The sequence below is a fragment of the Sminthopsis crassicaudata genome, chromosome 1 (assembly GCF_048593235.1).
Source record: "Sminthopsis crassicaudata isolate SCR6 chromosome 1, ASM4859323v1, whole genome shotgun sequence".
Taxonomy (NCBI): domain Eukaryota; kingdom Metazoa; phylum Chordata; class Mammalia; order Dasyuromorphia; family Dasyuridae; genus Sminthopsis; species Sminthopsis crassicaudata.
This window is the reverse complement of record NC_133617.1, coordinates 8,986,621-9,000,936: the sequence shown is the minus strand read 5'-3', so window position 1 is coordinate 9,000,936 and position 14,316 is coordinate 8,986,621. Positions and strand designations below refer to the sequence as shown.

At 44.8% G+C, this 14,316-nt stretch overlaps 1 protein-coding gene across 2 annotated transcripts in view; it reads left to right on the top strand.

The window, feature by feature from the left end:
- Positions 1-14,316, top strand: part of UBE2L3 (ubiquitin conjugating enzyme E2 L3) — a 51,410-nt gene that overhangs the window by 22,858 nt on the left and 14,236 nt on the right. For both annotated transcript variants that reach the window (XR_012486711.1, XM_074292223.1), the window contains exon 2: positions 580-675. Coding sequence is in view for 1 of the 2 variants with exons in the window: in XM_074292223.1 (XP_074148324.1) it covers positions 580-675 (96 nt within the window). In the remaining variant the exon portion in view is untranslated. The remainder of the gene's footprint in view (positions 1-579; positions 676-14,316) is intronic.

Here is a 14,316-nt window from a genome sequence, read left to right as displayed (position 1 = left end):
GGTTTTCAGTTCCTTTATCGAGAGTAGGTCGTTATTGGAATAAATAACATGGGGCCTTTTCTTAGGCTTCTAGAGGAACGTAGCAAAATGTCACCACTTGGAGATCGTCTCACTGTTTTCTCTTCTGTGCTGGCTCAGTTTGGCTTGTGGTTTGTTCCGAATTGGGAGTCGGAGGGATTTTGGTGTGTAGAGGTCTGCCATGATCTGCCGGCCTTGTGGGCACCTTTGATTGCACCCCCGCTACGGTGATTGCCATGCAGGCCCCTGGCCACCGGGACCCGCCGGCTGCGCGCTGACTCCTGTCCCTGTACTTTCCTTTCCTGATGTCTCACAGCCCTGGCCCCCACCCATCAGAAGGTGCTTTCCCTTGCCTTCCTGGCTCATTTGACGGTTATTAGACTTCAGGGTTTATTCGGGGAGCTTAGAGATGAGGCCCGTCCTGTCCTGGCCATGGGGGGGGGGTCTTAGAGGCCCATGCCCTCGTACCACTCAGATCCCCGGGGCTGGGGTGGGGAGGTCAGGGCAGTAAGAGGGTGTCTGTTGGCCTCCTGTTGATTTCTCTCTCTCCTTGGTCCGCAGGAGCTGGAAGAAATCCGCAAGTGTGGGATGAAAAACTTCCGAAACATCCAGGTTGATGAAGCTAATTTATTGACTTGGCAAGGGCTCATCGTTCCTGTGAGTATGAGGCTGCTCCTTTTGGACCGCACCCGGGGGCTGCCCACCTCTGTCCAAGCTCTGGCCCTGCTTGTGGGCACCCTCTGTCCTGGCCATGTCCAACACTCACGGGATGGCGGGCGAGGGCTGGAGTGGGTGACTCTGCTGGGTCCCTGCCTGCTTGGGGAGGGGGGACAGCACTCTGCTGGCTCCATGGTGCTTTCCTTCTCTCTCCTCCCCCTTCTCCCTTCCTTTCCCGCCTTCGGGCCTTTCTTGTCCCAGCACACCTGGGGGAGACAAGAAACCTTGTGGGGCTCAACTGCTGGTCCTGCCCCTACGGCCTCGGGGTCACTTCCTCCTTCCATAGGCCTTGGTTGTGTTTTTTGTTAAAAAAAAAAAAAAAAAAAAGAAAAGAGAGAACTGGGTGGGGGTGCTTGGTGGTCTTTTTCTAGCTGTGATACTTTGGGATCATGGGATAGCCTGATAGAGTGGGTGAGGTTGCTGGCTCAGAGTCAGAAGCTCTGGGTTCCAGTCCTGCCTGTGTGACCATGGACCAGACCAGTGTCCTCTTAGGCCTGATTCTTTCCATCTTTTCTGTGGATCTGGTTGGTCAGATAGCTTGTAAAGGGGAATGTGTGTCTGTGTGTGTATGTGTAAGGTCTGACTTGTAATTCTGCTTCCTCTGGTCTCCATCACTTGGATTCTTTCTCTCTCTTTTTTTTTCCCCTGAGGCTGGGGTTAAGGGACTTGCCCAGGGTCACACAGCTAGGAAGTGTTAAGTGTCTGAGATCAGATTTGAACTCCGGTCCTCCTGAATTCAAGGCTGGTGCTCTATCCACTGCGCCACCTAGCTGCGCCTCTTTCTCTTTTGTTAAAATGGTATTTTGTTTTCCCAGTTACACTCAGGATAGTTTTCAACATTCATCTTTGCAAAACCTTGTGCTCCAAATTGTTCTCTCTCCTCCTCTCTCCTCAATCGAGTGAGCCATCCGATGCAGGGCAAACACGTGCACTTCTCCTATACATATTTTCATATCATGCTGCACAAGAAAAATCAGATCAAAGGGAAAATAAAACAAAAGAAAGAAAAAAGCCCAAGCAGACAAATGAATAACAACAAAAGGTGTAGATCCTGTGCTTTGATCCATATTCAGTCCCCAGAGTTCATTCTCTGCATGTGGATGGCACTTGCCTTCCCAAGTCTATTGGAATTGCCTTGAATTATTGAAAATATTCAACAATTATTCAAAAAATTCAAAAAATTATTCAATAAATAAAAAATATTCAAAAAATTATTCAATAAATATTCAAATAATTCAGTCATTATTGAAAAGTGGACATTATTCTGTCCATCAGAACTGATCAGCGTATAATCTCGTTATTGTTGTGTAGAATGCTCTCCTGGTCCTGCTCATTTCACTCAGCATCAATTCCTCTAAGTCTCTCTAGACCTTTCTGAAATCATCCTGCTCATCATTTCTTAAAGAACAATATTCCATGACTGATTCAGCCCTTCTCTAACTGAGGAGCGCTGGATTCTCATTTTTGTGACACAGTGAGGTCCCATTACCCTTCTAGATACATTTCTTCCCCCTTCAGTCCATCCCCTGGCCCGTGGACATTGACTTGGTTTCCAGTTGCTTGCTAGTAGTCAGTCTGATGGTTGGATTTGGCAGAGCCCTTCCCTCCCCTCAGCCTCGTTGGTGCAGCAGCTACTGAGCATCTGGGGGATACAGTCAGGGCAGGGTACAAAGTACCTCCCTCCCGGGCTCTGCGCTCAGAATTCGCCTTTCTTACCCTGCTCAGAAGTGAGATGGCTTGAATGGGTCTCCAGGAGACTCAGGGGGGAAGGTGGAAGACCCCTGGGAGAGGAGAGAAGGCGGCTGTGGCATGCCCCTCATTGGGGGGTGAGGATTGCCGTGTAGAGCCCGTGTCCCCCTTTGATGGCTCTGGCCCCTGCCCTCGGCTGATTCATTGGAGGACAAAGAGCAAGGTGAGAGATCAGGCTTCTGATGCCTCGCCTCAGTGAGAGCGCCCAGTAAAGCTGCCCAGGGACGCCTGGAGGGCAAGAAGCAGGTGGAGCATTTTCTCTTGGCCAGGGTTTCAGTTGGACAGTTGGATGGGGAAAAGCCAGGGCCCTTCTTTTCAGTAACTTCTTTCTGAAATGGAATTTTCTTTTCCTTTTGAATCAAAGAGCAGCCGCATTGTCCTGAGATTCAGGTTTCTGTGTCCTGCCAGAGGCAGTCCGTGGCATCCAAACGGTAAGACCTTGCTCTGCTTTAAGCAGGGCAGAGCGGTCTGATCTTTTGGAGCAAGGAAGAGAAGTGCAGGCGGATGTTGGAAGTGACGTGAGCTGCATTTGGGGATGGGAGAGCTGGGAAAAGAAAGGGGGATAAGAGGGTGATGTGCCCATAAGAGCACCCCCAGATATAGGGTGGGGCTGGCTCTCATGGATGCTCCTTACATATAGAGAGCACTGGGTTCCATACGTTGAATTCACAAGGTGACTGGCAAGAAGGTCGGCCACAAAGACCTGTAGGAGCTGATTGAGCCTGGGTATCGTCTATATCAACTGCTGTCTGACCTGTGGCTCTCCCACCTTATTCTGCCAGAGTTTTTGATTATCGTGCCGTACAAGATAAAAAAGAGAAGCAAAATTAAATGCAAGCAAACAACAAAAAGAGTGAAAATGCTCAGCTCCCATGGTCCTCTCTGGATGTAGATGACTCTCTTCATCACTGAACAATTGGAACTGGTTTGAATCATCTCATTGTTGAAGAGAGCCACGTCCATCAGAATGGATCATCATAGGAAGTATTGTTTTTTTTTGTTTGTTTGTTTGTTTTGGGGTTTTTTATTAGTTTTATAATTATAAAATTTTTTGACAGTATAATGCATGAGTAATTTTTTTATAACATTATCCCTTGTATTCATTTTTCCATATTATCCCCTCCCTCCCTCTATTCCCTCCCCTAGATGACAGGCAATTCCATACATTTTACATGTGTTATAGTATAACCTAGATACAATATATGTGTGTAAATACCATTTTCTTGTTGCACATTAAGTATTAGATTCCGAAGGTATAAGTAACCTGGGTAGATAGACAGTAGTGCTAACAGTTTACATTCACTTCCCAGTGTTCCTTCTCTGGGTGTAGTTGTTTCTGTCCATCATTGATCAACTGGAAGTGAGTTGGATCTTCCTTATGTTGAAGATTTCCACTTCCATCAGAATCCATCCTCGTACAGTATCATTGTTGAAGTGTATAATGATCTTTTGGTTCTGCTCGTTTCACTCAGCATCAGTTCCTGTCAGTCACTCCAGGCCTCTCTGAAATCCTCCTGCTGGTCATTTCTTACAGAACAATCAAATTCCATAATATTCATATTCTATAACTTATTCAGCCATTCTCCAGCTGCTGGGCATCCACTCAGTTTCCAGTTTCTTGCCATTGCAAAAAGGACTGCCACAAACATTTTTGCACAAATGTTACAGAACAGATTCCCCGCTCTGAGGAGACCATAAGCAGGTTTCCTCCCTTACATTTTTGACATTTCATAGCAGAGCTTTTTTCTCCAGACACACATGTTCTGCTACTAACAGACTTAGACGTGTGAACCATCAGTTGGCCCTGTTTGATAGTAATTTTATAATTAATTCTCACATTCTCTTCTATTATTTGAAACCTTTGTAATCTTCCCACTTATCGCAACTGCCAGAGTATTTAAAACCGTAATCAAGGTTTTAATTATGTTCTTTCTTTTTATCTTTTTCTGGAGTAATGAACCAATAGTTGATGTTTAAATGAGGTCAGATTTTCATCTTAAAGTGAAGTGTTTCCTGTCTCTTTCCAACTCATTGTTACCACACTAAATCAAACCTGCATTTTCTCAGGCCAGATTATTTTGATTATTATTTTGATTTATTTATTTATTTATTTGATGATTCTATCCTATCAGGTTATTTATTAATTTATTTTCCTGAGCCTGGAGAGACACACATGAACTGATGCTAAGTAAAGTGAGTAGAACCAAGAGAACATTGTACCCTGCACCAACAAGGTTGTGTGATGATCAGTTGTGATGGACGTGGCTCTTTTCAACAATGATTCAAGACCAATTCTTACCGACTTATGATAGTCATCTGTATCCAGAAAGAGATTATGGGGACTGAATAGGGAGCACAACATCATTGTTTGCTTTTTGTTGTTTGCTTGCTTTTTGTTTCTTTCTCTTTCTTTTTTCCTTTTTGATCTGATTTTTCTTGTGCACCATGATAAATGTGGAAATATGTTTAATATGAGGGGGAGGATTTTTTTTTCTGAATTCAGTGGGATTTTGTTTTTCTAATGACATATAAGGCTAGTTTTGAACATTCATTTTTGTGAGATTTTGAGTTTCAAATTTTTTTCCTTCTTTCCTTAAACCTCCCTTCTCTCCAAGACAAGATATAGCTTATAGAAACCACAAGGGGGGCGGGGAAGATGTAAATAATATGCTTTGATCCACATTCAGTTTCCACAGTTCTCTTTCTGGATGCGGATCACCTTTTGCATTCCTCGTCTAGTAGAATTGTTTTGGATCACTATTGGTGAGAAGAGCTAAGTGTCATAGTTGATCATCACATAGTGGTGTTAGTATGTACAAGATCTCTTGGTTCTTCTCACTTCACTCAGCATCAGTTCATGTCTCTTCAGGCCTCTCTAAAATCTCTAAAATTTCTTATAGAACAATAATATTCCATAACATTCACATACCATGATTTATTCAGTCATCCTGCAGCTGATGGGCATCTACTCAGTTTTTAGGTCCTTGCCCACTGCAAAAAGAGCTGCCATAAACATTTTTGCACCTATGGCTCCTTTTCCCTTTTTTCTGACCTTGTTGGGATATAGACCCAGAAGAGACACTGCTGGATCCTATAATGTGCACAGTTTGATAGCTCTTTGGGATTGGTTCCAAATTGTTCTCCAGAATGGCTGGATCCATTCACGACTCTCCCAACAATGCATTGGTCTCCAAATTTCCCTCATTCCCACCAACATTTATCATGATCTTTTCCTTTCATCTAACCAATCTGATAAGCATGAAGTGGTATCTCAATTGTTTTAATTTGCATTTTTCTAATCAAAAGTGATTTAGAGTATTTTTTCCATGTTACATAGATGGCTTTTATTTCATCTGAAAATTGTTTATATCCTTTGACCATTTGTCTTTTGGAGAATGACCTGTATTCTTGTAAATTTGACTACATTCTCTATGCATTTTAGAAATGAAGCCTTTATCAGAAACACTGGTTATAAAAGTTGTTTACCAGCTTCCTGCCTCCCTTCTAATCTTGGCTGCATTGGTTTTGTTTGTGCAAAAAACTTTTTACTGTAATGTAAACACAATTATCTGATATGATTCTGTATAGGCCCCACCTTCTGTTCATACTTTCTCCAGTTATTGGCTCAAAGCTGGAAGAGCAACTTCTGCTGAAGCAGGAAGGCTCTCCATAAACTCCTCCGGAGAACTTGCTCTGAGCTCTGTACCAAGGACAGCACGGGCTAGGAGACAAGTGGCCAGCTCTGGGGGAAGGGGAAGCATCTTCTTTGTCCCGACTGGAATGGCGCACTCAGAGCCCCGCAGCAGCTCCTTTGGCTTTTGGCCAAACTCTCAGAGAGTGCTCTTTCACGAGACTCCCTACCTAGCCTTCAGAGAGGCAGTGAATTCAAGCTGCAGTACAAGACATACTGAAACTTGTGCCCAACAACAGCCTTTGGATCCTTTAAAACTGGTCTGTTCATGATGTCTCTCTATCCCCCCCCCCATCCCCCAGGGTGTCCTAGGACTATTTTAACTGCCACCTCCTTGAAGTGCTCCCATCCACTTTCTGGAATCCCTGACCTTGGAGGAAACCCTGAACCTCTCCCTGTCCTGGTATCAGAGAGTTGTCTCCACCCTGAGCCCCTGCACATAGTCTGCCACCCCAGGCCACCAGCACTTTGCCCTGAGTCTGCCTTTGAGTGCCTTCTTCCACGCTCTTTGCCCCTTGTACCACTCCCCTGACAATTCTGCTACTTTGGCTGAGCAGGCTTTTTTGACTTAATGTCTCAGGTCAGAGCCAGAAAGCCATCTTTGATCTCACAGGTACATCCCCTGTCCGAGGGTGGAGAGGAAACAGTTTGCTTAAAGTTAGCCAGCTAAGTAGTGGCTGAAGTGGGCCTAGAACCCCGTGCTCCTCTCTTGTAACAGCAAAGACACAAGAGCTCTTTACAATCCAGCGAGGGGATGAGGTCGTTCCCTTTGGAAGAAAAGGATTCATTGGCACTTTAGAGGAATTCCAGGGAATCCTGCCTCCTGGCCCAAATCCGGCTCCGCCAGTGAGGCCCGCGTGAAACAGCGGCCCTGTGCATTCCTCAGTCATTAGCGTTGCCCTGGCGGCAGCGTTGGTCTGGCGGGGAGAAGAGCAGCGGCTTGTGGTGAGTGAGCCGAGGCTGGCCAGCCTGCGTGACTTTGCTGCTCCTCGGGAACACCCCACCCTCGAGATCTCAACTTGACTCACATGTACTTTTTTTGGTCGGCCTGCAGTGACCTTTCTCTCTCAACTCTGATTTATTTTCATTCCTGCTGACTTTGAGGCCCGGATCAAAAGGCACCTCTGCCTTGAAGCTTTCCCGGGCAGTGGCTGGATAATATACTCTCTCTCCTTTTTCCACTCTCACCACCCTTTCTCTAGTTTTTTCTCATGTTCCATTTTCCTATTTCTGTCTGTTATTCTGCTTCTTACTAAACATCTCTTATTCCCTTTGAGAATCGCCAGCTGGGCATTGAATGATGGAATAAGTGTTTGCCATGTGTTTCTTGGAATTGAATCCTCAGAAACAGACTTTAGAGATCATTGGGCCCAGAAAAGGGAAAGCAATTTAAAAAAAATTTTTTTTGGTAGGGAAGGCAATTTTTAAAAAATGTTATTTGACAAGCATTTATTTTCTCTTCTACCCTGACCCTTCAATTGAAAAAAGACAAAATAGTAAGCCCTTGCAATAAATATGTATAAGCAAGTTAAAAGAATGATCGTATTGGTGCTTGCTTTGGCAGCACGTATACCAAAATTGGAACGAAGTGGCCCCTGCACAAGGATGACATCTGAGTTTGTGAATTTGGCCCTGTCCAAAAATTGTATGTCTTGTACTGCAGCTTGAATTCACTGCCTCTCTGAAGGCTCTTTTAAATCTGGAATTGTTGCCATTGATCAATTCTGAAGTTTTTCAATGTTTTTATGCCTTTACAATGTTATTCTATAAATCGTCCTCTAGGTTCTGCTCTGGATCAGTTTGTGCAGTTTATCTCAGGTCTCTCTGATAATTTCCCTTTCATGATTTATTTTTTAAATTATTATTATTATTTTTTTTTACCCAAATGAAAATCTGCCTTCTCTTTGTTCTCCCTCTAGTCAGGAAAACATGGGGGAAAAGCAAAACCAAACTCTTGTTTCAGGCATGTAGAGTCAATCAAATAAATTCCTGGTTGGCCGTGTCCAATAACAGCAATGATTGAAAAAGTAGTTAAAATTAATTTTTTATATCAATTTTGTGTGTGTGTGTGTGTGTGTGTGTGTGGCAGTTGGGGTTAAGTGACTTGTCCAGGCTCACAATACTAGGAAATGTTAAGTATCTAAGACTGGATTTGAACTCGAGTCCTCCTGACTTCAGGGCCAGTGCTCTCTTCACTGTAGTGCTCCCTAGCTACCCCCCAAATGGTTAAAATTAATAAGAGCCTCTAAGTGGTGCAGTGGCTAGAGCATCAAGCTTGGAGCCAGGAAGATCTGAGGTCAAATTTGGCTCCAGACACTTACTAACAGTGTGCCCTGGGCAAGCCACTTCACCTGTTTGCTTTAGTTTTCTCATCTGTAAAATGAGCTGGAGAAGGGAATGCTCCAGTATCCCTGCCAAGAAAACCCCCAAAGGGGTCGTGCAGAGGCAGACGTGACTGAAACGACTGAACGACTTCAACAACGTTGGTTATGTGCCGGGCGTGAGCCGGGGGGATTCACAGTGATGACGGATGCTCCTGGCAGCTGGCGGCAGGTGTGGTTTTGACCTCCATTAACTCTCTTGGGAGGTCATAAGTGCTCTGCAGGGGAGATTGGCCTTTGAGCAGAGTTCTAAGTCTTTCCATCGTTGCTGTTACTGTGGGAGGTGTTCCCCGGGTTCACTCTGCAGTCAGTCATATACAACTCCAGGTGTTTTGTTTTGAAACTGTCCTCATCAGCTGCGTCATTTCTTACAACTCAATAGCGTTCCGTCACATTGGTATACCCTCACTTGGCGAACCCTTCTCCCGCCATGGGCGTCTCCTCAAGTTTCCAGTTCCTCAGACTTGCCACAGAGCTGCCCTCGGGATTTGGGCGTACGCGTGTCTTTTTCCTTTCTCTGGCCTTACTTTCGGTAATATCACTGCATCAAAGGGTGCATGCAGGTAATAGCTTTGGAGAACTAGCTCCCTGCAGCTCTCCAGGGTGCCTAGAGCAGCTGACAGTGCTGTCCATTGGGCAGTTAATGAGGCTCACTGGAGAGGTCAGGGTCTATAGATCAGATGGCGCTCATCAGCTCACAAAGGGAGAATGATGAGGGATGGTGCAGCACTGAGGAATGTCCACATATGGCCAGAGGAATATGAGAGAAGCAGCAGCAGTGGCACTGGAGTGGAGGGGAAGGGTCAGCTGGGAGAAAATCCAGGAGGAAAAGGGCAGTCAGTAACTTCTCGCAGAACGAGGGCTGAAGAGCAGCTGTCAGGTTGGATGTTAGATCTTTGGGGGCTTTGGAAAGGACAGTTCTGGTTGGGCGATGAAACAGGGAGCCCCAGTACGTGGATTGGGGAGAGACTCAGCAAAGGGGCAAGAACCAGAGGCAGCCAGGACACTTGGCTTCCGCTGGGATTTGGCTGGAAAGGGGTTAGAAAGGGATGCAGAGCAGCATAGCTGGAGAGGTGGCAGGGTCTGTATCGCACATATTTGTAGGGATGTCTCTCACCCCAAGTCCACTCTCTTTGGAACTTTTTGTCAGCTTTGCCGCCATTGTTCTGTCATCCAAGTTTGCATCCGTAGTGCTAGCTGTTGAGTCAACCCCTCACTCTTCCACCCATCACTGGCCCTGTTTACCTCCTGTCCCTCCCCTTGGCCACCACCCTAGTGTCAGCCCTGCTCTTTGGTCTCTCCCCTCTCCTCTCCTGACCTTTCCCTTGTGCGGTATATTGAGAAGATCACTGGGCTCAAGATTAAAGATCTGGATTCAAATCCTAAGTCTCACTTCCTGCCTGTGTGACTAGTCAGCAGTCATGTAACCTTCCCAGTACTTCTGTTTTCTCATCTCTAAAATGGAACGATTGGACTGTGGGGCCTCCGAGGCGATGTGACGGTCCTTTGTAGCTCCATGAGGTTCCTAGGCAGCACAGATCTGGGCCACCCAAGCTCACACTTTGCCTTCCAGGCCCTTATTAGAAATGTAGCCTTCTTGGTATTAAGTTTTCCCATTAATAAAATGAAGAGATGAATCGCATCGATTATACTGGATTGTAGTGAGGACCAGGGGAGGTAGCACCTTTTCTCAAGCTTTTTTCACCCCAAATCTTAAAATCCCATCTGAACACTGCCATTGCTTAGGCTTGATCACCACCCCTCCCAGATGCAGCTGCGAATGGAGCTCCCAATCACCTTAGCGGTTTCCTTTGGCTCAGTAGAGTGTAGCTACATTGAGAATGTAGCTTCATTCTGTATCTCTCTAGTTCAAATAAACGGTAATCATGTGCACACTGACCCCATTTTCTACTTTGTGTAGCTGGTTTTATGAACCTTCATTTACCTTTCAATTTCCCTTCAATTTTAGAAGTAATAGCCTGCCTGCCCATGATCTTCTGAGATTCCTCCTCTTTCGTATGACATGTTAACAGTCACTTTATGTCTTCTCTCTGATGCAGAAGGCATGATTCCTCACTTTCTAAAGCAATTTACAGTTTACCGGCACGGTCTTTACAGGAATTCTCGAATTAGTGTAGGTATTAATCGCCATTTCAAATGAGTATACCCAGCCCCGGAGAGGTTAAGTGTTGAGTCAGCTTTTGATCACTTCCTCCTTTAACCTATCTCTTACTACCCCTTTTTCTCTAATTTGTCCCTTCCCCTCCTACTTCCCTTGTTGGGTAAGATGAATTTCTACACCCATCTGGGGGGAGGGTGTATTTATTGTTCCTTCTTTGAGCTAATTCAGATGACAGTGAGGTTCCCATCTTGTGTGCTCCTCCAGTTTTTGCCTCCATTGTAAAAATCCTTCCTTGAACTCCTCTTTTTGGTGATGTAATTTTCCCTGTGATTCCTCTCCTTTTCCTTTACTCCCAGTAAATGCTTCTTTCTCACCTTTACATTTTCTTTTTCTTTTTTTTTTTTTTTTTTCAGATGATCTAAACAGACAAGTTCTTACCCATGCTCCCTATCTATGCAGACTCCTAGCTGCCCTAAAGAAATACTTCGGAGTTACATGTATCATCTTTCCTACTTTGGAATGTAAATAGTTACATTAAGTTCTTTATGATTTTCCTTTCATGTTTACCTTTTTATGCTTCTCACGTCTTGTATTTGCAGGTCAGGTTTTCTGTTCACCTCTGGTCTCTTCATCAGGAATGCTTGAAAGTCTTCTGTATCATTAAATGTCCATGTGCTGGTCAAGTCTTCGGTTTCATTAAATGCCCGAATTTCCCCCTGTAGGATTGAAGCTCAGTTTTACTGGATAGATTATTCTTAGTTGTAACCTATCATCTCCTTGCCTTCCAGAATATCAGAACTCTGATCCATTAACCATGGAAGCTGTTAAATATTGGGTTATCCTGACTGTAGGTCCATAGTAGTTGGATTGTTTCTTTGTGGCTGCTTAGAGTATTCCTGGGAGTTTTCATTTGGGGATCTCTTCCAGGACATGGTGGTTGAATTCTTTCAATTTCTCCTTTGCTCTTTGGTTCTACGATATACCAGAACTTGCCTAGTTAACTCTAGAGTACTTGCCTAAAAAGAGCAACAGTGAAGTCTAAATGGGAAATTCAGTAGCACCAGTACGGAAAAACTTCATGAAAGATGTGACATTTAGCTAAGAAATAGCATAGTTGCTCAATGGAATAGGTTAGGTTCATAAGACACAATAGTCAAGGACTGCAGTTATCTAATATCTTGATAAACCCAGAGATTCCAGTTTCTGGGATAAAAACTCACTGCTTGACGAAAATTGCTGGGAAAATTGGAAAATAGTATGGCAGAAACTAGGCACTGCCTAATACCCAATACCCCATACCGAGATAAGGTCAGAGTGAGTTCATGATTTAGACAGAAAGAATGATGCTATAAGCAAATTAGGAGAACAAGGGATAGTCTACCTCTTAGATTTGTGGAGAAGGAAGGAGGAATTTATGGCCAAAGAAGAACTAGAGAACATTAAATGCAAAATAGCGAATTTTGATTGTATTAAATTTAAAGTTTTGCACAAACAAAATCAATGTAGCCAATAGAAGGAAAACCGAAAACTAGAAGCAAATATTTGCATCCAAAGGTTCTGATAAAGGCTTATAAAATACGTAAATAAAATATAAAGATTCTAAAATAGAGAATTGACTGAAATTTAAGAACACAAGCCATTCTCCAGTTGATAGTGGTCAAAGGATATGAGATAATTTTTAGACAAAGAAATGACACCCAATTCTAGTCATATGAAAGATGTTGGAGGGGATGTGGAAAAACTGGGACACTGATACATTGTTGGTGAGATTGTGAACTAATTCATTCTGGAGAGGAATCTGGAACTGGGGCTAAAGGGCTATTAAATTGTGCATATCCTTTAATCCAGCAGTGTCTCTGCTGGGCCTGTATCCCCAAGAGATCATAAAGGAGGGAAAGGGATCCACATGTGCAAAACTATTTGTGGCAGCCCTTTTCATAGGGGCAAGGAACTGGAAACTGAGTGGATGCCCATCAGCTGGGGAATGGCTGAATAAGGGACGGTCTATGAATGCTGTGGAATACTATTGTTCTGTAAGAAATGATCAGCAGGATGATTTCAGAGACAGCTGGAGAGACAGGAACTGATACTAAGTGAAATGAGCAGGACCAGGAGATCATGGCACACGGCAACAGCAGATTATGTGATAATCAATTCTGACGGACGTGGTTCTTTTCAACAATGAGACGGTTGAGAGCAGTTCCAAGGGTCTTGTGATGGAGACAGCCGTCCATCCGGAGAGAGGACTGTGAGAACTGAGGGTGGTTCATAACATAGTATTTTCACCTTTTTTATTGTTCTTTACTTCCTTTTTTTTTTCTTTCTTTCTCTCTTTTTTTCCTTTTTGATCTGCTCTTTCTTGTGCGGCATAATTGTGAAAATATGTATAGAAGACTTGTACATGTTTAATATATTCTTGTTGGGGGGAAGAGAGGGAGAAATATTTGGAACACAAGGTTGTGTAAAAGCGAATGTTGAGAACTATCTTGGCGTGCATTTTGAAAAATAAAAGGCTGTTTGAAAAAAAAAATGTGGCATTTGAATCGGATAAGAATTTAACAGGCAAAGAATGTAGCAAAAAGTTCAAGAGCAGCGATGAAGGGGCTGGTGGCCAGGATCGCCACTTCCTTTAATTGCTTGGCTGTACGGGATTGGTTTTTACTCTTTTCGTTGAGGTTTTACTTGTAGATGTTTTCCTGTCATCATTTTGCTTTTTTTTTTTTTTTTTTAATTTTAGCTTCCTTATTTTTTTTGTTGTTTATTTTTCCAGCTCATTTCTTGCCTTTAGACTTTGTGTTATATCCGGAAGGTTAGATGGAGGCCTGTCTGCAGTTCTGGTTCTTACCCGGGAGGGCCTCTGCCCCCTTGTGGCCACAGACTGGAACTGCTCCCTCCACCCTGAGTAAAAGTAATGGCCCTGGTTCTAGCTCAGGTTCTGCCCCAATGCCAGGGCAGAGGGCCTGCCTAAGCCCTTGCTGACGGAGGGCTATTTGTGCCACTGTTGCTGCTCCTGTCACCAGGCCAGCCCTTCTGAGTGTCCTCTCAGCTGACCAGAACTGGACAAAGAAGTGCTGTCACTTGGTGGCAGAGGTGGAACCTTTCTCAGGAGTCACCTGCAGACACTTTTAAGTTGTTCGGAGGGCAGGCTTGGGAGAGCTCAACAGAAATGCTCACGTTCTCTCCTGACTTCTCTGGCCTGGTTCCCAGGTCCCCGGACCCCCGACTTCTCCGGCCTGGTTCCCAGGTCCCCGGACCCCCGACTTCTCCGGCCTGGTTCCCAGGTCCCTGGACCCCCAACTTCTCTGGCCTGGTTCCCAGGTCCCCGGACCCCTGACTTCTCCGGCCTGGTTCCCAGATCCTCTGCTTTTCTTTCGCCTCCACAGTAAACACGCCATCTCCTTCGCCTTCTAAATTGTTGGCAATGATGTCGGACCACACAGGGCCAAAAAGGACGACACAAAAGGAAGCTGAAGAGTAGGGGCCTGAGAGGGGAAAGGAGCAGGCGCGGCAGGGCACAGCTGGGCCAGGTGAAGCTTTGGCTGGCTGGGACCCCCTCCTTTAGTGGGGCTCTGGGGAGGAAGTGATCCTCCAGGAAGCAAATTACCCAGGGGCATAGAAGGCTATTCCTGGGCCCGCTG